At 43.5% G+C, this 23,184-nt stretch overlaps 1 protein-coding gene across 1 annotated transcript in view; it reads right to left on the bottom strand.

Annotated features, from left to right (window-relative positions):
- Positions 1-21,942, bottom strand: part of clybl (citrate lyase beta like) — a 55,459-nt gene extending 33,517 nt beyond the window's left edge. Inside the window, exon 1 of the mRNA XM_071923578.2 lies at positions 21,893-21,942. Within this exon, the coding sequence (XP_071779679.2) occupies positions 21,893-21,936 (44 nt within the window). The 5' untranslated portion in view covers positions 21,937-21,942. The remainder of the gene's footprint in view (positions 1-21,892) is intronic.
- Between the last annotated feature and the right edge of the window lie 1,242 nt (positions 21,943-23,184).

Raw genomic sequence — 23,184 nt, 5'->3', positions numbered from 1 at the left:
GAAGCAGGGAGACGTCTTTATCTGGGTCTCCGGCCCGGGAAAAGGCAGAATGGAAAGGACATAAGAGCTATCATTTGCAGAGTTAGAGGGTGGTTTTCATGGTTGGTAGTCTCTCTCTCTCTTTCTCTCTCTTTCTCTCTCTCCCTCTCTCTCCTCTCTAATGAAACGCTGCATTACAGTTCGTATAATACAGTTTGGATAGCAGTAAAATAATCAATGAATTTATCATTAAAAGATAATTGAGAGGGGAGCTTAAAAAGGTCAAACATGTCGCTCCATTTGACGAGGGCATAAGGGGGTTAGCTTTTAACTTAGCATTTTTATTGACTCTGGCAAAACAAAATGAGCGGGCTCTCTAAGATTGTGCACTCTGCATTGGCCATTCAGGCCTTCAGAGCCCCATTGTAGTACTTTGAAGAGAATGAAAGGAAACCCCACTGGTGGAAATGCAGTGGAACAGCCCCACAACAGGCCACAACTGTTCCCTTATGCATGAAAGGCAGGGACATAAAAGACAAGATGGACTTCTGAGGTAGGGCCAAAAACAAAGGCAACAAAAGTGCTGATCACGAGGGGATGACACGACTCGTCTCGGCAGAAGGAGCAGGGAGAAAAGGGACGGGGGACAATAGCACTCCTGGCCAAATGACATGCTGAAGAATTGAAAAATCCACACAAGAAGTGTCTTCTCAATTCACTAAACCCACAAGGGCTGGGTGACTGTCGGCTGGACCCTGATCAACCTGAGGGGGGTGGGCTATAATCAGCCCACAGCTTCTCTCCCTTTTGCTGTCTCCCTAACTTTCTTTCCCAAATCTTTCCCTGTTCTGGCAAACAACTTGGCAAGGGCAGAGAGGGACTGGGGTGATGGCTTCAGTCCACACACACCAAACCAAAACCAAATCAAACCTAATCAAAGCGTGGTGGGTTCCGCTCCCGCAGCTTCCGTTTTGATCTGTTGGCTGTCTCTGCGTCTGATCTGTTTCTCTTTGCACCCTAAACACAATTACGCTACTGCCTAACCTCCATGGAAACAGTGAGACGAACAAAAACACTTTCGCTCTCATTCTAAAAGCATCCCTGTTTTTACTGCCACACTGTAATGGCTACTGATATTTGAGGAAGCTGAGCCAATGCTTCAGAAGCCATACTAAATAACAACAACGCTTCCTGCCAATTATCATTCTGTTGGCTTCAAGGCTGGGAATAACCGGCTCTTTTCATTTCCCATAGTTTAAGAAAAAAAAAGTATCTTGCAAAATGAATAAGGGGCTGTGTGTGTGTGTGTGTGTGTGTGTGTGTGTGTGTGTGTGTGTGTGTGTGTGTGTGTCACTCATGTTAAACGGATGGCCAAGCTTCATTTACATTCATTTACAGTGCAATCATGATATTCTGTGCACCCAGTAGGACAGCTTATGTGAAAAGGGTCAATTTCAGAAATCTGACAAATCTAGACTATATCAATAAAACCTCACACAAATACACATACAATTGTTTGCATTATTTCCTCTATTAACTCTAAATCAAGAGTGATGTGCTGTGCATGTCAATGACACCATATTAAACTCTGTATCTATATTTGTATTCATTCTCAATAAATAACATGAGTTGGCTGACTGAAATATATATATGTCAGTGTCTGTCTGTGTGTATGTGTGTGTGTGTGTGTGTATTTAGGTTATGAAGATGTATAGGCATTCCATGCACTAAAGGACAGAGGGCAACTTCTTCTCTCAGGAATAAAGAAACGAGATGCCTGCAAAGGAAGGGCCAGGACTACTTGTTAAGCCAATGCTCAGGTTGCAGAACAGTGCACTCCACAGGTGAAGGCCCTCCTCCACGTTAGCCTGAGGCCTATCCCACAATGCTTCACACATACCCACGGGCCCTTTCACTGGCCATCACCCTGTCTGATTAATGGATCGATGTGGTAATTGATTAGTGAAGAGGAGGTGGGAATAAGAACACAGGTCAAACGTCAATAATGTCCCTCTGACAAAAGGTGGTAGACATAAAATGTAACAGTGATAGCCTGCAGCAAGACCTCTACCCATCAAAGCCCTGGCAGGACTAACATAAAGGCCCCGGCCCATTCTCCAGCCTGCCCTGCCCTCCCTCCCCAACGCTCCTTTTCTCTTGGTAATGCTGTCCGTTAAAGTGACAGGAACCATTATGGGAGCTGCTTGTCGGCTCACCTTCATAAAACAAGCCGTAAAGCAGCCAATAACAGGCTTATATGGCTTCATTATGCTGGCTATGCAGGATCACAGCCCTCGGCTGAAGGGTGAGGGGTGAGGGGGGTCGTGCTGGTAGTGGAGAGGCGGGGAGAAGGTTGGCGGGACAGCTTGGTTCTCGTGGGGGTTTGTTGTCCCAACGGCTGTCACCATGTCCGTGTTTGCTCAGGATAGAGGACCGTTTGACCCCCTTCAACCCTATATTCCCAAAATCCCAAACAGGACAGACAAAGAGGTGTGACTCACTTGGGTGTTGCTGTCACAGCACAGTCTAATAAGGCTTTCTTTAAATACAGTACCGGCACACACTACATCCTAATGGACTTGACACTACGGCCTGCTGCACTCATCATTATGAATGCACACGATGCACAAATAAAAGTGTCACAAAAACATTAGCAATGCATTTACTTTCAGTGCAGTCCATGAAACAGTCAGGTTTGAACGATAAGGAAGACTGTAAGCGGACATATGTTGAGCCTTCTACCAAATATCATCCACAGTCACTAATGATGGTGCATCTGAACAGTTAAAGACTAGAGAGGAGGAGAGCAGGGCCAGATGGAGCTTGCATCTGGGACAGTAAACCTTTGGCCGTGGCAGGGCTGGACGTGAGAGAGATTCTCATTTATTTCATGCAAATATCTTTGGGCCGTTTCACAACCTGACAGCGGGGGCCGCAAGGTGGTCAATATCTCAGGTTGTGTCTCCAAAACATTTCCCCTGTTTTTCAGAGTCAGCCACGGGTGCCTGGCACAGAAGTCAGCAACAGAAGCAGCAGTAATATGCGAGTGTGTGTTTGCGTGTGTGTATGTGTGTGTGTGTGTGTGATCTTGCCAGTCTGTGGCACAGATATAGTGTGGCCCTATTCTCCCAACACAACTCGCGGTATTTCCCACTGATTTGCTTTGCATGGTCTCTGTCTAACTTCTAACTCTTGTTTTCAAAGACCAACATTTAACATAGAGAATCATGGCTGGTATTTATAACCCTACATATAAAAGAAGAGGCCTCCATAACGGTTCAAAGCTTGAATAAGAACTAAAAATAGGCTCTTGATATTACCAAGTGAAATACTAAGCGCAGAGAGCTTGCAGAATATCTGGTAGGCGAGCTTAGGCTATGTTCTCCGAAGTCGCTGTCCCTTTATGTGCTTATCTGTCATCTGCCCGGTCCCGGTCCCGTTGAGATCAGTCACTTATCTCTTTAGCGAGGCTGTGAGGCAGCAGTACAAGCACATCACTGTGATCATTGCATTGTTAATTGTCACTTCCATCAACATTAGCACTCTCTAACATGCTAACCAGAGGGGAAAAAGGGGAGTTGACTCCACGCTCCATTCTGAGTCTGACACTTGTTCTCTGAGGGGCGGTTTTCAGTGTCAGGATTACAGTGGAGTGGAGAAAAGAGGAGGAGGAGAGGGAGGGGGTGCTTTCTCTCCAACTCTTGTCGTCGGGCCTGTCGTAATTGTGGCGAGGGAGAGAGCGAGTGAGAGAGAGAGAGAGAGAGAGAGAGAGACAGGGAGGCAGGGAGGATTGATTGGTGTTTGCTTTTAAGCAGCCTCTCAACCAATGGGGAGGCAGAGAGACCAGCATGCACTGGGACTGTCTTCCCTCGACACTCTGCTGTGGGCTAGCTAATCCACCCCCCTCCTCCTCCTCCTCCTGCTTCACACACACACACACTCATACAGCATACATAGGCACATGAGCAACGTAGGCCTACTGAGAAATACGCTTCACCTCAAAAAACAGGGGGGGGTTTGACGTAAAAGCAGTGACAGACAAACACACACACACCCAAATATACACGCTACTATGTCTGTTACACTCCTCTGGCAGAAGGCCAGGAGGATTCAAATGTGTTGCCACCAAACCATATGGACACACACATCCGAGCCTAATCTAACAAACACACACACACACACACCTATATTCATGCGTACACATGGACACACACACATGCTGACTGAAAAACAGCATTGCCGCCTTGAGCCCTGTGGATCGCCCGGGCCATCTGACACCGTGGAGCCTGAATGCATTAAGACTGGCAAGGTGGCTGCACTTTCCATCTCAGCAGTTCGCTCTCGGTGCAGTTACATAACCCTTCGCTGACATGAATGCATTATCAGCATTAGGTCTACCATGTCTACAGGTGAGAACGCTTCTCGCCGCTCGCAAGCGATCCCGCGTCACATTTACATAATAGATAACGCTGCTGGACGTCAAACCAGCTTCCATCAAGTTAATTATCTAAGGTAAAACAACCGCTGATACACCTCAAAGCTGACTGGCATGGCATTCCAGTGATGAAGCATCTAAACAAGATGACAATAAAAAAGTCAATTAAAAGATGTATGGCCTAGTGACTCCACAGGTGTCAAGGGTCCTCTGGTGGGGGGAAAAAAAAGAGGAATGAGAAGAAGTGGGTGAGGAGAATGAAGGGGGGTGGTGAAGCCTGAAGCAGATGCACTGCATGAGTTGGAAGTGGAGAAAGAGAGAGAGGAATGCAGATGATGGATGGATACGTTACATAGGCTAACTAATACGATGATCTGGATAACAATATCTCCAGTCTGGGGCAGGGTGGGCCGGGATCAGCCCAGGAGATGGATATGAGTGGGACAGCAGATCAGACTGATATTAGGATATTAGGTCTAGGCTGTGATATGCACTGTGGCTGGTCTCTTGCCCCCCCCACCACCCCACCCCCCACCCCTCCAGGCCCAGACACAAACACACCCACACACACACCCCTCCTCGGACCTCAGAGAAATCTGACAGATGGGTGGACTGGAAAGATCCACTCAGGAGACCAAAACATACTAAGGCGCTGTCTGTCTGAGGTTTGGATTTGGAGAGAAACTACAACCGGAGAAAAACAGGACAGAGAAAAAAGGGACATCTGTGACATTTGTCTTATTTCCTCTCTAGTGGGACATGATGTGTCATGACTGAGTACAGAGTCTTTTGGATCATATTCCATTTAATTAATGGAACCCCCCTCCACCCCCCCCCCCCCCCACACACACACACACACACACACACACACACCCCCACCCTCTCTTCCTCACTGTTCACACCCCAGCTCAAAGCTCATCTTCTCTTCCTCGTAAGTTGTCTGTGCCCCCAAGTGGTAAAACATGATAACTGCAACTGTTTTACATGGAAACTTGTGAAGCCATTGTGCTTCAATATAGGCAAGAAGATTGAAGATGACTGATGTACAGCATAACTACTTCTTATAGCTAAAGCCTCTAACACTTCTGTGACATTCGACTGTTCAAAGGGACAGAGAGAAGTGTGTCTCAAAGGAGTGGGCATTGCTCTTCTCTCATGATTCACTTGTGCTCTAACACATAAGATCAGTCAACAGAATGCATAAGGTGACATAAAGTATCACTGGAAGCAAAACAATAACCCTGGCTTCTTAAATGATGTGTGTAAATAGAAATGCCTCTGAATGTGAATGTATATACATGAAAAGATCAACCGAAATTACAAGATGGCAGAGTGATAACTGAGTGGGCTAATATTGTTACACCATCATCTGTGGCCTCGTACCACTGTTGAACAATAAGATTTTTGTGAGGAATTTTTTTAGCAATAATGCTGATGCTCCCTAGTGCTCCAATGACAGACACTTCATTCTTTTAACCAACGGGGATGCCTTTTGCCCTCGACTTCTGCCCAACCCCAAGCCTTTAATTAAGACTGGCTTAGGCCCGATTGATCCTGACACACCAGGAAGTTTCCTGAAAATCAGCCTGCCAAAACCCCCCAAAGCAGCCCACGACCCCCCCCACCCCCCCCACAACACACATATAAAAAAGGACTATAAGCTGAAAGTTCTCTTCATAAGATCTCTCATGATTGAAGTAGGCCTACACATTCTCCAGTAACTCTTAACCATCTTAACCACTACATCCATAAAAAAAAAACACTACAAGGGGCTACAAATTTATTTCCCATACATACCATAACTCCTATTTCTCTCCTTTCTCTTTCCTCCTTGTCTTCCCCATTTCTTTCCTTTCTACTTGCACACATAGAAACATGTGTATATGTGTGCACTCATATTAAGCCAAAACATAACTAAAGTAAATGGGAGAGATAAATGATTCATCAGTATAAAGTCACTATTATCTAGGTTTCACCCTCACATATTTAATATTTTTAACTGTTTTTTTTTTTTTTATCAAAACACTGTTTGTGATCATGGTTTTATTAAATCAAATAGTTTTGGGGAAAAAAACACAGCAAAACCTCTCCACAACAACAGACCCTCCCCACTGCAGCGTCATTAAATCAACAACACATTTCCTTTAGCAAAAGCTGTGATGCAAAAAGGAAGCTGGGATTGTCACAGCTCTGTGTGCTGTGGGTGCTGTGCACCACATGGAGGGAATACTTGTGCTGGATTTCACCGCAACACAGCCACCGATGAGTCAGCAAGCCCCATGAAAGTGCAAGAGCTCTATAAACACCAACCTCCTTCCATGGTTTCCCACTATTCCATAGGCTTAAACGTAAAGGGGAATTGTTTAAAATCATAAATAATTTAAATGTATACTGCAATACAGTATGATATGCAAAATAAAAAGAAATCAATAGGTGTGACAAGACTGACTGACAAACAGGCGATATAAAATCTTACAGTAAGGTGGACAAGATGTACCGCTGCACCAAATGCAGGCCTAAGGTTATAATAGAGAGGAAATGCAGACTTCTGAACAAGGCTAACTGCAGCACCTGCTCTCTTTCCTCAAACAGTTGAGTTTAGTAAATTGCCAAAATGCCAAGAGGATGCAGATTTCAGCTGAATTGCCCTGAGACTTCACAGTGTGAAAGAGCCTCCACAGCATCCTGAAGGGCTTGGACATATTCGAGAGGAGGAGTGAAGTGTTGCGGTTGAGAGGAGAGAAGTTTAGAGTTAAAGACTCTGACCTTCTGCTGGAGGACAAATCCAACCAACCAGACAAGCTGTTACCTACATCCTACAGTGTTTAAGCTACAGATTATTGACAGGCAAACAAACTAGGTTCAAATACAACAGTTGAGTCCAACCCTGATATTGAGGGATCTTTTCTGGGGCTGTCTGTGAACTTATTACTGAGCAGTCCTTCGATATCTCAACTGACATTGGTATAAGCTATTTTCCAGCATTAGTTTTAATGTAAACCAATATTAATTTAAATTTATGTGGTACCCAAGTTTCCAACACCCTTGTTTTCCACAAACCGGTCTAATGGTGAATTCAGGGTGCTGGCTATATTGCAGGGTAACTTAATGTGGGTGGATTCTACAGTAGATGAAACATTCAGAAACATAAACATAGACCCAACTACAATGTGGAAAGTGAGAGGGAAAGAGCAGGACCCTACCTTGGCCTATTTCTCCATTAAGGGTGTGGTGCAGGGTGGGCAGCAACCCGTGCCCCTTCCTTCCCCTACAGGGCGGATCATGGAAACTCAAAGTCACGTTTTCAACTTGTTTGACGCCAACACATTTCAGGATTAGACTGAAATCCATGTAGTAAAAGTACCTAAAATACTGTGACTGGAAATGACAAGCTCGCCAATCAGGTGGTTATAATATAAAGCAGAGAAGAGAGGCTTGCTCTCCAATCGGGGAACTACGCTACTGCAGATACTGTAGCTGTTGCACATGAGTAACAGACAGATTTATCCACAAGTAGTCAACATCTGACAATCGTCTCTTAGAGCATTTAAAGAGAAACCCTGACCTGTCTTCTGTTCTGTGCCACTATGCAGAAACTCACAATCTTAGAGAGTCTAGGCATCAACATTAGTCTTGATGGTCATTCCCGAGTGCCGACAACAATGCTCCATCAAGGTCAAAGGTCAGGGGTACAGTAAAATTAGGCCATTGCTGGATCCCAGATAGCATTAGCAGGCCTCAGGTACAGGAAGTCATTAAGAATATTCCATTTGGAGTTACTAAAGGGCTTCCTGAACAGAGTGTGGACTGGGCGTTGGCATATTGTTGCTGGAAATGTCTGCTGATTGACACGGGACATGCAGGTTGAGATGCTGCATACTGTTTTGACTGGAATGTAGCCTAATAGCCTCGTGCTTTTGTAATGTTTTCAAATTTCTTTTTTGATAAATCCACACAATAACATGGTCAATTCATCAAAGAGGTACTTGTAAGTCTTTCATAGCCAGGAAAGGGATAGATGCTGCATCATATGGTAAAGACGGCACATGTCAAGAGCTTTTTGAGTAGTAACATGGACGTTTGAGTAACGCCAGCTTGAAGGTTAGAAAAGTAAAGAGAGCTGGCCGAGTTTCCCCTCCAGTTCAGCAGCTCTTGCCCCTGGCTTTGTCTCTCTCTAGTGCCTGTAGTAAAGCTGGACTTCAAAAGAGCCTTATCACTGTCACGTTCTCTCTGAAGAGAACGCGGTAATGGAGAACGGATGCACAGGCTTACGCTAGGTTAGGCCAACACAAGGAGAGGAGCGGAGAAATGCTTTGAATTTGGCCTTGTAAAGGGAAGAACTCCTGTACAGGCCTCCTGACCTTCCCACTCCACTTCCTTCCCCAGAAGTAAAGGAATGCTGTGTCAGGTTTTATAAATTAGACTAGCCTACAGTATTTATGCCACTGACATACTGTAGCATAACACTGGTTTGTCACTGACCAACCTATGTGCTACACGTACACCTAGAGTATTTAATAATGTATTTGGGTTTCCAAAAGGTCTGCTTCAATGACATATTTAGGTTTTTAAAAGGTGGGCATATTTTAAACACTAAAACACTTGATTTCTAAACTACATGTACGCCAGTTTGTGTTACCTTTGAGGTTTTAAGCTGTGTGGAATGGTGGAAAGTGGAACTTTAACATAATAAAGGAATTTACTTACATATAAAAAGTCATTTGGTACAACCATGCCTGGTAAGGAATAAATTGTTAAATATAGGTAACTGATAGCAAAGTTTGGACATTTGGACATCAAAAATTGACAAAATTGACATCACGTTACATCACTGACCCACCTTCAAAACAAGGCAGTAACAAGAACTACAGTCTTTTGGGGAAAGCACTAGCAGCCCAGGATTTCTTCCAACAGTATACAGGAGCAAGTGTGGGCTGTGCATACATGCTGTGCACACCGCAATTAAAATACCCTTAAAGAAAATATTTTTAAAATTAAGTATTCATATATTTGGTGCTTTTTCACCACATCACCTTCCTACATCTCTCCTCCCTCCATCCATGCAATGGCTAACTCAGTGGAACACGAGGTCCCTCCTTCGACTCCGGCTGCATCCTGTATTTTCCAATTATCACCTTTTAAAGGCCAGCTGGGTGCATTCCAAACCATCGGGGGGCAATTCCATTTGCATTGCTCTGAGACAAAGTCATGCCCAAGTACTTTCATGCTAAAGTTCATTACAGATAGACTAGAAGGACGCTAGCTGCAGCTAGTAAGTTGCTACTATAGGCCACCTTCGGTCACAGTATATTGGGAGAAGTCTAACAAGTCCAACTTCAAAAAAAAAAGTAATTTGTTCCCTCTCATAGCCCAGTACAAGCTTAGAGGGAGAAACAAGGGTGAACTTGATAACCTGATACCTGAACCTGAACTGAAGTAGGCTAAGTTGGTGGACAACAAACCCCAGCTTCAAGGTAACAAGTTTGCCTGTAAAACCTAGACAGCAGCTGGCCCAAACTTTCTCATTTCAGACTGATCAATGTAGCTCTCCTGTGAGAGCGCTGCTCTGTTTATAATTTCAGCTCATTACGCTGATTTTATTCTTCTTCTTCACTAACTTGATTTTTAATCAGCTCGAAGAATATTTTACATCTATTTTATTTAGGTCAATTTCTTATGCCCATTGAAATTCCCAGCAATCAAAGGGCTCTTCCCTCTATTGAAATGGTCGTTTTTTTGTGTTTTTTTTTTTTTACTGTTCCATTTGCTTTGCACATTAATGAACACAGCTCTGCCTGCCTTTAGGCTCTCTTCTCCCTGCTCATCTGTTCACTAGTGTAAACCTGTGTTTGATTTCTCCTCTCCTCTCCCTCTCGGACTGCATATAGCAGCATTTAGCTGTGAATTAATTTTCATGTTTGGATATACCCTGCTGAGGTGTGATGCTGCTGGTGCATAATCAAAATCTGCAACACTACATATGGGTAGATAGGCCTTGTGGGTATTTTCACAGCGCAGCTCTGTAGCTGGGCGGGGGAAACTAAAGGCAGAGGGAAGAGTCAACGGGAGCAAAAAGACGAGGACATGGCAACTCTTGGGCAGTGTAATGACACATCAAACGGCAGAGCCGCCAGACACAGCAGAAGTCAACGATGGGACAATGGGACATGATGGGTAGGGTTTTAACACAAAAGAATATATCTAAATTTATTTGGCCTGTGGAAGAATACTGAGTAGAAGACAACTTGTGTAGTGCGGTGTGCAACTGTGAGTGTGTTTGTGTGCCTGCATGAGTGTGTACATGCTTAATGTGCGTGTCCCTGGCCATGGGACAAGACACGCACCCACAGCCACAGCTCTAACACCAGCAGCCCTTAACATGGTGTGTCTAATGCTCCTATTTAGTGTTTGGGGTGCAGCGGCGCGTGGCCGCAGGTTTTTTGGGAGGGGAGCGTGGATAGCACCTAGCCCGACAGCTGTGGCCCCAAACGGGAGACAAAAGCCTGAGGAAGTAGCGCATCACTGAAGATGGGACTAAAAGGCATGGCAATTTGCTTGTGCTCTAGCCTATACTGCCCTCTGATTCAGTGCGTAGGCCACTTTTCATGGTGAATATGGCCCAAGAGGCTGGAAACGCAGCCAAATTAAGAAAAGCCAGGGACTGGAATATTTTGTAGAGATAGGAAACTGAAGACTATTCTCGTAGCCTAAGCCTAAACTAGGCCTACATCTTAAAACAAACTCAATATCAAGGACTAGGCGTCATGTGGTACATTTAGATCAAAAGCAGAAACACAAACTACTAATTCATAACAGACTTTATTCCAAACAAATTTAATACAAACAGAAAGAACACAGGCCACCTTTTGTGCATCAGTCTTTTCATTGGAGTTTATTTGTAATCCTTTGATAGGGGGGAGTCTCTTTGTCAATCGGGGTACATCAAAGATAAGCCAACTTACCATGCTGCTTGTGTTTGTGTGTCTATGCATGCGTGTCTGTACTCTGGTCTTTAATAACACAGTGAGGCAACATGTTTTTAGTCCATTGATTTAATAAGCTTGGGTATCAGGCTGTTTGCTACACAAATGAACCAGCAAGGGTAGTAGGTGACACATCTCTAATAATGAGACTGCCTTCAGTTTAAAAACCTGCTTTGTATTTGAGCCCTTTAGGTAACCTTTCTAAAAACAAGCAGCCAACCTTTCATTTAGAATATTACATACGGCTGATGGAAATTTGCAGCTGAATATCGCCTGCCTTTATGTACAAATCACACATTTTCATAAACACAAACTCCGACCTTGCACACATTGTGTTATGTTACATTAGATACATGTTACACACATACACACACGCTAGGTGAATCTGGGGGATAAAATACAGCAATTACAACTGCTAGACTAATATTTGGAGAATAGCTATGAACAAGCTAGAATCAATTTAGTACAAGCATTTAGCACCTGGGGCCTATTTTCATAAACACAAATCCATTATTGCCATGCGCACAGGTGCTTTCATTCATTTTATGGGTTGATAGAAGCCAAAAGAGATAATAATTAGTTGTTTGCTATCATATCAGCTATTAGGTAATAATTAGACCTAGATGAGAAGTTCAACTCCTTTAAAAGGTTTGTTTGATCTGAACATGGTGTTCCCAGTGCATTAATTGCTATTCAAAATTAAAGACCCAGCAAGCCTTTACAGAACAGGATCTAAGGCTTCAATATGCAGTTCTCTTGAATGCAACTCAGCAGTAAATAGTGTTCAGTAAATAGAGTATATTGCATGACCTCAGGAAGGTGCAATGACAAAGACAGACACATCTGGATCTGCAATCTAGCATAGCATGGCCTTCCTATTATCCTCGTGATGGGGAATTGCAGAGTGTTGCACAACTTTTCTTTTATGTTTTCATGACCGTAGTGGATCTGACTTTTGTTGTGAATAGACGTTCAGTGTGTGTGCTTTACTTGGAGCCCAGTGAGACAGATGAAACATCAGTAAATGTGAACTCCAGAGCAAGAGGTACTCACAAAAGGGTGGTGCAGCCATTCCTGGCATCCATATCAATGACAAGCCTTGTTATGAAATGGAAAGCTAAATATTTAGAATTGCAACTTAACAGCAAAATAGGAAAACTATCCATCCATCACATAAAGGAACTTCCTTTATTATGCCCCTGTGTCCACACACACAGACGTCAGGGGATTGAAATGAATCAAAAATATCCACTGGTTTTAATTAGACCATCAAACGCTCCACTGCTGACATGTTTCCTGTGTGTGTTTGTCTGTGTGTGTGCGTGTGTGTGTGTGTGTGTGTGTGTGTGAGTGCAGTGGGTGGACGGGGGGATGAGGGAGGGTTGAGCAGGTTTCTGACCTCCCATGGGTGCTGCTGAGTGAGTGCAAAGGTGTCAGTTCACTAGAACAACAATCTATGTGACACAGGGTATTTCACAACGGAGAATCACGGCCAAGCCTTATACCTACTTGATGAAACTTCTAGAATATTTGTAAGGGTTCACTTTTCAATTCCTCTTCTTTTCATAAAACCAAAAACAAAATGTCAGAGGCAATTTATCAGTGTCAATATGAAAGCACCAACATTGATTCTGCCTTGTGAAATCCCACCCTGATCCTCTGGGCACACGACTAAACAGCAAAAACACAGTGCACTGCTGAGTGATCAAAGGAATATTCAGCAAGATAGATAGCCTGCTATACACTGTTTTCCACAGCTGCATAATTATCATTGCTATAATAGTCGTTATTATATTATACAGGCGGTACAACACCACCTAACACTGTGAAAATCTCTTACGGTATAAGCCTAGTCTACACTCCACATCTGCTGCCAATGTATTATTGCTGTACCAGTAGTTTCAGAGAGTCCGGCTTGATGAAAAAGAGCAGGCCCTCCTCAGTGAGAGTGGCTGTGTCCTTAGAGGGCATTAGTACAGGCATTATCTTGTTGTGCCAGACAGTTCACTAGTAAACACCCTGGCAAAGGGCCTCGTAGTAAACTCTGATGGAACTGTACAGTAGAGCCGGAGTGTTTTAGCCGTCCTGGCACGGAGATATGGGTCACGCCAGGCTGTCCTCTGCCTCACCCCAGCACCAGAGCCCAAACCCTGATGAGATTAGCCAGTCAGCCAGGCGCTCGGCGGTGATAAAAACACAAACACCACCGATTACGTGGACATTAAAGTCGGAGTGACACTTCAGCTCGGTTCCCCTCGTGCAGGGTCACGAGCAGGTTATTGTGATGAGTGTGCTTCTGTTCCCAACGTATATGGCACTGCTACCTCTATCTTTAGACCCACCTTCGACCCTGTCAGATCCTTAACGGGCACTTCATTATCCCGTGATTACAGCTGACGTCATCGGAGCCCCGTGCGAGGACTTTCAATGCACGCAGAACGAGGCACTGGACACAGCCGCCTTACTAGAATCATTGAAATGATGACTTTTACGGGAGGAAACTTGTCTGCCTGTCCGACTTATTTGTTAATATGCCACAGAAATGTAGGATGAGGGCTTCAGCCAAAACATGTCGACTTTTCCCTTCAGTGAGTAGTTTTATGGGGGTAAGCCAGTGGAGGCAGCGCCTTGGCCGCTGTTACTCCGGGTTAAATCACTGCTAGAAATGGGATTAGGCAGTTTGGAATGCCAGGGTAATCACTCATTCAGCGGCAGCCAGGAGAAAAGGCCCTCTTAAGGAGAAGGGGAGGGTTTTATATAGCTGGGAGCTTTGATTACGGCTCCGTCTTTAAACCGCATCCGATGAGTAAAGACATGCGCTGGTCCTCCCCCACATTTACTGGGCGAGTCGCCCTCCTGGGTTCCTGTAAATAAGTGACATCACAGCGCCTAATGATGCCCAGACCAGACCCAGTTAGACCCTGGGAAAAAAAGAAAAAAAAAGACTACCAGCCTCATCACCACTGCGAGCAGGCTGTCAAACCGTCATGTCAACAAAGAATCAGCCTCACACAATGCATATGAATTTTTCTGTGGCACTTCTGATGATGCAGTTGAAGTACTTTGGAGCAGTGAAAGGATCAAGGGTATTCTCTCTTATTCTATAAAGCTTGTAAAGTTCACCCTCAGGGAATAGAAACATCCTCCTCATCTGTGGATCAACGGCTGCACTGTCTCTAATGAAGATGTTCAGATGGAGAGCGCGCAGAAAAAGACATGTTCTCTGTGCTTTCTCCCGCTCTCCCCGACGCAGACTGGTAGTGACAGTTGTTTCCAGTTGCTAGGTATAAAGGGCCCATCATAAAGCCCGGCTAGAGGAAACAGGATAAGCGCTTGAGCCAAGGCAGTAAAAAGCTCTCTGGGAACTTGAAAGCCACACAAATGAAGTCTGCGTCTGCCATCTGGAAACAATAAACAAACAAAACCCAGCAGCCAAACAAACACCACGAAAGGGGGAGAGAGAGAGAGAGAGAGAGAGACAGCAAGAGAGAGAGAGAGATGGAGACAGAGAAAGATTGAGAGTGTGAATGAATGATCGGGAGAGGAGGGTGTCAATGTTAAAAACACGCGTACGGCATGCATCATTAGCAGACACTGATGGGGAGACAGACAGAGACAGCCCCGTCCTTTGTGTAAAGCCCCCTTTGATGGTGGAGAGATGGTGCACTGGCTTTGCTGTTTGAATGTGTGTGTGGTACCACTGAAACCTGGTTCTAATGAAGTGTAGTGCTAACAGGAGGCTGCCTGTCTGCAGCCCGTGCCAGTGATGTGATGAGAAGCTATGAGCCAGTTCCAAATGAGGCAAAATACCAACAGAAACTATAGTCAACTCTCTCTGCATACCCTGATAGGATAACCGGGGAAGTGATTGTTCTCTATTTTCAGGATTTCAGAAAAATCGGATTACAGATTTCCTGTTTTTATTAGAGGGTTTTGTGTGTTACTGATCATTTCTCTGTTTAACACACTGGATGCTCAAGAGTCATAGAGAGGCTTCAATTTACAGAAGCTGCAAAAACAGACATAGAGAAGAAATTTTCCTCATTCCTTCCTCAGTGGTGTATTGGCCTAACAGGTCTATGCTCATGGCCATTCATGTTTTACAGTGGAACCATATAACTACATGTATGCACAAACAAATGTCAGGTGCATTCATACATACATACAGGTTCTCTCTCTCTCTCTATCTCTGTCTCTTTCTCTGTCTCTCTGCCTCGCTCTCTCTCTCTCTCTCTGTCTCGCTCTCTCTGTCCCTCTCTCTTTCTCTCTCTCTGTCTCGCTCTCTCTGTCCCTCTCTCTCTCTCTCTCTCTCTCTCTCCCTCTCTCTCTCTCTCTTTCTCTCTCTCCCACACACACACACAAGTCCTCAGGGTCCAATTCCCTCGTTTACATCCCCCTCGCCATGGGAAATCTAGCCCCATTATTATCACAACCCTTATTGCTTATGTATCTTTAATATTTCATTTGCATTGGGCCATTAAATTGGGTTGATGCATTGCCAACACCTAATGTACAATTCACAATCCTGTGTGTGACTGTAGTAATTATATAATTACATCCTATACTGAATGTTATCATTTTAATCATTCAGTTAAGCTCAATAGCAATGCAATTAGAAAAGAAGGAACACATTTTGTTTAAACAGCGGTAGCTTTTAGGCTTTGTACTTCATTTTACTTTACTGTTCGAATACGCCTACTAAAAATATAGTTTTTTTCTATAATCAAGATGTCTCTGATAGGGAAAAAGTCCTTTCTGGGCAGCATAACCTTACCATGCAGAGAGCTTGTTGTTGATATTCCAGACAAAACTGTCTTGGATAGTCAATCAATGAGAGTTTGGGTCTATTTAATGAGAGCAAGTCAGACGTGAGATGCAAGCTTCACTTAGTACTCGGAGAGACATCCCAAGCTGCTCTCGAAGCTCCCTCCACAGAGCTCGCTGTCAACACTGACACCGAGGGGTTGGACTGAGAACTGCAGCTACGTGGCCACAGCAGTTACCAACATACTATAATCTACCTGGAGATAGTCCTACCTATAGATGTCCATACGTTTACACAAACATATTCAGGCAGAGGGGCACACAGACACACACACACAAATACACACAAAACCCTGCTGTGCATGGCTAACATACACTCTGCTGTAAAAGCAGGCCTCTTTCTCATTAGGGTGGTGTGTATCAGACAGGAAATGCTGGGTAAATTACACCTCATCGCCCTGGAAATAGCCGACCATCACCATGGCAATGAGCCAACCCAGGTGCCGTGAGAAGAGCGGAGCACCATCCTGGCAGAGGATGCCAGAAAACAGGGGATAGGGGAAGTTTCCCCTAACGACTAAAAACTGATCTAAAGTCAATGTTGCAGACGTACACCTATCGGTTTAGGGAAGTGTAAGCTGAACCCAAATCTGTGTCTGTTTAACAGCCAAAGAGACCCCTTGTGGAGGGCTGACAGAGGGGCTGACTCCAAACCTGGAAGCAATATCCTGCCCACACACAACTCTGACTGCTACCCAATTAATGCTAAGTGGGCTATACTGTACCGGCCCAACGCTCTCTTTCAGGGGGCTAATAGGAATTGTTAATCATGCCTTCAGTGAATGCTCCAATACAGTTCAATAAATAGGAATAACATAGGCTACAACTTCTCATGACCACCAATTGGAAATTGGGTGGTCTCTCATAAGGAGGTCAGTGTGTAGTATTTACAATAAACTGATGGCTATAAATTGAGCATTAGATATATTGTGCCGATATAGCAATAATACACAAACAATTTTAGGAAAAAGTAGCTAAGGCAGACCTATACAGACCTACTAGAGATGTTGGCATTTTTTTTGCCTACCACCACAGCAGGAACACACAGTGATTGGAGCAGTTTTGTAAAACATACAATACTGTAGCCATTTGATTAACACGATTAACATCAAAGACAATTCTAACAAAAAATATCCGTAGTTATCAAACATTTGCTATGTAAAATTCTTTGACACTCTGGGCTACTCTTAAAAGGGGTCATTTTCGTATGCGAGATTTCATCACGCCACTTCTATTGGCTCACATCTGTAAAAAGCAAACACACAAGTCTCCCACTTGTGTTATCATTAAAAACACAGAATATTTCCCCAGCTCCTCATTCAATCTGACCACCACGCTCAATCTCTAAACCACATAAACCACCCGTTAGCCAAGTCCACCCCGAGTATCTAGAACAAAATTCTTTTGTTGCATTGTTCACACATTCCTCTCTGGCCGTGTTTGTACAGATGCGATCCCATGTGCGCTCTGGGGTCCTGAGGAGTCCTACTCCTAAGCCAAAGATGTGCTGTTGATCAAAGGCTTCGGTGCCAGAGTAGAGGCACTTGTTTTGGGCTGGTTGTTTTTGTCTGTGGGGACCCAGGGTAACACATCCATCTGTTAGCCGTATGGATCCACCATGGTCGGCGCTGGGACAAGTGTAGGCCTCTCCTCTCTGCCTCTCTGCCATCCCACCCTATTCCCTCAACCCCGTTTACTCAGCTGGTCCCCACGCCAGTCGCCAGAGCTTTGTTTTCACACAGCAACATGTGTTAACTTAATGCTCTGTAACAAATTTCAAAGGCAAGCTTAGCTGGGTCAACAACAGGTAATAGAGCGATTTATTGATGTACTGGCTTGAAAAAAGGAAAGTGGAAAAAAAAAAGTCTCTGTAGGCGTGCACTGGTGCATACACGCACGTGTGGGCACACACACAGTGATGCAGTGATGTAGATTTAGTTTATTTTAACCCCATCATGTTTTCTTGCCAATGCTATTAAATCTTTCTAGACAAAATAAATGATCTCCTGCTTGACTTAGGGGCTGAACGTCTAATATATTTTATAAGGGGAAAAAGAGGAAGATAGGCTTTTAAAAATGGTCCACTTATTTTTCAACAGCATCTATCAAAATCTCCAGCGCACTTGGGTGTCACCAGGCAATGGCCAAGCATGTGGCTAGTAAACAGATTAGATAAGCCATTAGACAGTTCAAGAAAGGCCTAGCACGTGGGGTCTGGCTTTACTTGGCCAGCCTGCTCTGCCTCCCTGGCTAAAGCATTTGGTTACACAGTCACCAAGGTTGTTTTCTCGCTTGATTGGATTATGGCCACACACCTCTGGCCCGGCTTCCACCACCAATCAATGAGGAAATGAGGTGTCAACACATTGGTGTTTATTCAACACTCATTTATTTTTCTACCGGAAGCCAAAGCAACTCGACCACGCAGGACACCAGATGAGTGGAAGGATTTTCTTTGAGCATTTTGAATCATCTCTCCTGTATAATAGCATTACAAATAAGCTGCTGGTAGGTACAACAGCTAATGATGTTTACAATAAATAAATCTGTGATTTTAGGTACTTGTGGTTAAACATCTGGTGTGAAATATTTGTCAATTTTTTCTTAAAATGTGTTTATCTATTCCATGCAAAATCCTCTAATATTACAGGCCAAGGTTATTATGGCAATTAGGCAACTTACTGTGAAATGAACATAGCAATTATAGCAGACAGGCATTGCACTAAATTTATGAGCAATATCTATATAGCTAAATAAAATGTGTCTTGTTTCCAATTTCTTTTGCAACTGATAAGACAGGTCTTTTACATTTCAGGCTGCACATCCATACGACCAAGCTCAAAGGCCTAGTAATAGGCAGACACCAGGAAGTCTTTAGTGCTTAGAGTCAGCATGAAGTGCCATCAAAATAAAATTCTGCACAGTAGCTGCCGCATTTAAACAACTGGGGCAATCGAAAATTCACCTCCCAATTTATGCCAAATGCCACTTTACAAACAGTCTAGCATGATTGCCAAGTGTCTGCACTGCTTTATGCCCTTTCTGTTAATTGAAAACGTTATAGGGGTGCATTACACTTGGGGTTTTTATAAGCTGTGCTATAAAGCCCTGGCAGGCCCTGAGAGGGGAAACTGCCCATTAACTTATAAGGTCCAGGCCTTGGCTGTCTTAATTGACAACCTCTAGGCTACTTTCATCACTTGTCGACTTCATAGCGGCAGTCAATGTTTCCTCCAGGATGCTGTTGCATCTTTGACATGAGGGTGTTTGTGACAAAGAGCAGTCTGCCGCCAATGCCAGGGCTAGGGCTCTAGGCTGTCCATAAAACAAGCACACGCATTCCTCTCCTAGTTCCAGCCATGTGAGAGGGCTGCATTTAACCATGTAAGTACTGCTCCCCCAAAGCACCTAGGACCTCAGCAAAAATCTAATATGAATCCTAGCTAGTTTATATGCCTAGGTTATACTTATGAGTCTACAAATTGCACAATATAAAAATGTTTACTTTGATTTGTCTGTGTATCTCAAATGCTAAAGGAAAAGACTTTAATTAAATAGGCTCACTCATCAAAAATGCCAATGTCAGATTATTAGTAAAATGGGGATTACTGAGACTGACCAAATGTTTTATCTTTAATCTGTTCAGGCTATCCCCATATTAAACCACAACCACACACAGACAAAGACAAAGACACACACACACACACACACAGATACACACACACACACAACAGACTGGCGTGACAGTCACTTCACACTCCAGATTAGCAGGATCGTCAGAGTTGTGCCTCTGGAAATTCATGCGCCTTGAATTAGAGCCACATGTCATGATGCTGCTGACCAGTATGGACACGTTATTAGAATCTTACACCCACTACCTTCTTTGTAACTGACATTTAAACTGTTTGAAGTTTCTCATTATTCTTTCTGAGAGACTGAAGTATGCAATTACAAAAGTAAAGGAGCACAGTATTTATGTATAGGAAAATTTGACTACTAACCATCTATCATTTGCTTCTCATGACTTAATCTTAATTACCATTAACACTACTTGCAAAAATGTCCACAAGACCCTCCTTTATTTCTCAGTATTTATTAGAGTTTACACTGCTCATTACCCATTATTGTGTTGACATAACACACTGTATTACGCCTACTACTTTACCTGATTGAGGTCTTATTCAAGATAAACTGTTCATGCTGTAATGACAAATATCTTCATATACAGTATATATGAATAAATACAATATTCTCAACATTACTTTGAAAACGTAACTTATAGAAACGGCTGCAAGCAAAAGTAAATGGGATACGGTGTATGTTTCCCAGCTATCATACTCGGACTTCCATTAGTGAGCTCTCAGCTTATCCGGCTTATTGTAGACAGAATTTGGCACTTGTGCATATACACAAAAACACAATACATGACTATCCTAAATAATATCAGAAAATACATGTAAAATAAATGTAAAAATGCACAGTGAAATAAATGTGATGGTGGAATCACTGTATATTCACATTACCACAGGAACAGATTCACCTCCTCAACTATAACCACTGACTTTTGGGTCACATTTCAGATTTGAGTAGTAGGGCCAGATAGATATTGTTACACCCATACAATTGGCCAATATTGCCTAAATTGTTGGACTGGATTAATCTTGGCTTTAGCTCACATTCACAGATGTAAGTGGTGCTAGTAACCTATATTGTCATAAATCCATTAAGTGTTGTGATATTAATTGATATAGAAACAAAGAAAGTAGCCTGGGGCGGCAGTAGTGTAAAGGTTAGACAGTTAGGAAGTGACTTGTGACTGGAAGGTTTCTAGTTTGAGTGCCAGGGCAGGCTGGAAGATTCTGAGTGAATGAGAAGTGCTCTCTGCTCCTTAAGACAACTACCGCTGATGTGCCCTTGAGCAAGTTACTTGAGTCTCTATGGGTCCAGTGAAGCTGCTGGCCAGCAGTCTAAACCTACTGTACAGGCTAACTGTATAAATGTGAAATGTGAAGCAGGGCTTTCCTGAAAAAAGATAACGCATGCTCAGCAAACCCTTCCTGGAGATATATATTCAAGTGTAAAGAAAATAATAACCAGAGAATATTGTCAATATTCTTATTACAATGAATTAAGAGTGAATAACAGGCTAACACACACACACACACACACACACACACACAATCTAGATACACTAATTGTTGCAGCCTATAAATACACTAACTGTTGCAGCCAGATAACAAAAGTATGTACTCTCAGCCAATTTGTATAGCTAAACAAATACAAGCAGCACACACAAGAGACTTCATCTATCAAAATCTATGCTAAACTGTACAAGGCTAGTTTAGGAAAACACTGTTTTTGTCTGGTTAGGTACAACACAGGCTTAAGCTACTCTGTGCCATGAGCCACACACACACAAGCAATGCAAACACGCCTATGCTCTCTCTTTCTGGCACACATTACAGAGATGAACCACTATTGACAAAATAACAGCAATGTTGCCCTGTATCTCTCTTACTGAACAACTGTTGTTCGGTTGACAGTTGCTACCGTGAAAACGAAGTGTGTTAAAACATATAAAACGAAATTAGCGCCGTTAAGTTTCACCACGTAATTATTTTATGTACAGACAATACTAGGAGGAAGAAGAAAAGGAGAAACTCGGACTTACTGTGGAGCAAGCCGTTTGATAACTCTGCTGATGTGCGCCGCCATGTTTCTTTGAGTGACGCTCACAAGGGGCAAGCAGCGATTGGCTGCGAAAGTGTTTCGGTTGTACCGCCCGAGCGTTGTGATTGGCCCCAGCATAGACAGGGGCGGGCCCGGAGGAACTCGTAGCACATGGCATGGTAAACAGTCTATATTGTAGTAGGATGAAGAGCTGCTGTGTGGAGAAGGGATAAACCCTAGAAGATTAAATGATTTTGCGGGAGGGAAGTAAACCCCACCATTATGTTAAAATGTAAACACGCCTTTGAGTCACAAGATAATTCAAAACAAGCCATACAAATAAACAAAAAAGGGGAAGGGTAATGGGCCATGTTGGCATTCATCAAAACTGTAATTAAACAATGAAAATCTAAAATCAGTCTCTTTTTATGTGGTTATACATAGGCTGCATGTGTGTTGGTTATAAGTCACCTCAGTAGATTCTAGATCAATGTGTTTATTACTACACAGATGGCCTTTGTCCACAGTGACTTTCGTGCCCTTCTGCTCATAATAGCAAAGTAAAGACAGACAGAGGGGACAGGGACAAGAGAGAGCTGACGTTTGCAACAGAGAGAAACAGGGAGGAATAGGAGAGAGAGGGAGAGAGAGAGAGAGAGAGATTAGAGCACCAGCAAGGCACGTCACCCCAGGAGTCCTCTCTCACAGCAGTGGTGAATTACTACCACTACCGTCAGCCAGGTCCGAGTGTGGTGCACAAATGACACGCAATATTTGCCATGATTAAGTCAGCAGGGGATTCGCTCCAAATGTCAGCATTCAGAGGACAGCCATTGGGCTGTGTGTGTGTGTTTATGTGAATGTGCTGCTTGACTTACTGTACTTTAGGAAGGATGTAGAGCTAAAAACATACAAATATATTTGTCGGGGCCTCAAGCAAAACAGCATAGTCCATCCTAATCAGTTTCCCCGTTTCAATAGGACTGTGTCTTGAGGCACCATCCTGGCTGGATATCACAGACCAGAACTAAGTAAAAGAAAAGTAGTAGGCAAGAACAAACCTTATGCCTATCCTCATATAGAGCATTCAGTGTGATTCAAACGTGGTTTTCCCCTCCCTCATGTTATCTAGAGACCAGAGGGTATAAGTTCAGGGCCTAAACAACAGCAAAGTATTGATAGAAGTATTATCTGCAGTGACTTATAATGGCTTATGTTGTGACTAAGAGGGATTCCTTGTGGGTTGCTCTCCAGGACATTTTTGTTAGATAAATCATTTTTTTTAATAGATAC

This window comes from Centroberyx gerrardi, chromosome 10 (assembly GCF_048128805.1).
Source record: "Centroberyx gerrardi isolate f3 chromosome 10, fCenGer3.hap1.cur.20231027, whole genome shotgun sequence".
NCBI lineage: Eukaryota > Metazoa > Chordata > Actinopteri > Beryciformes > Berycidae > Centroberyx > Centroberyx gerrardi.
Note: the sequence above shows the minus strand (reverse complement) of the source record. Positions and strands in the feature narration are given on the sequence as shown.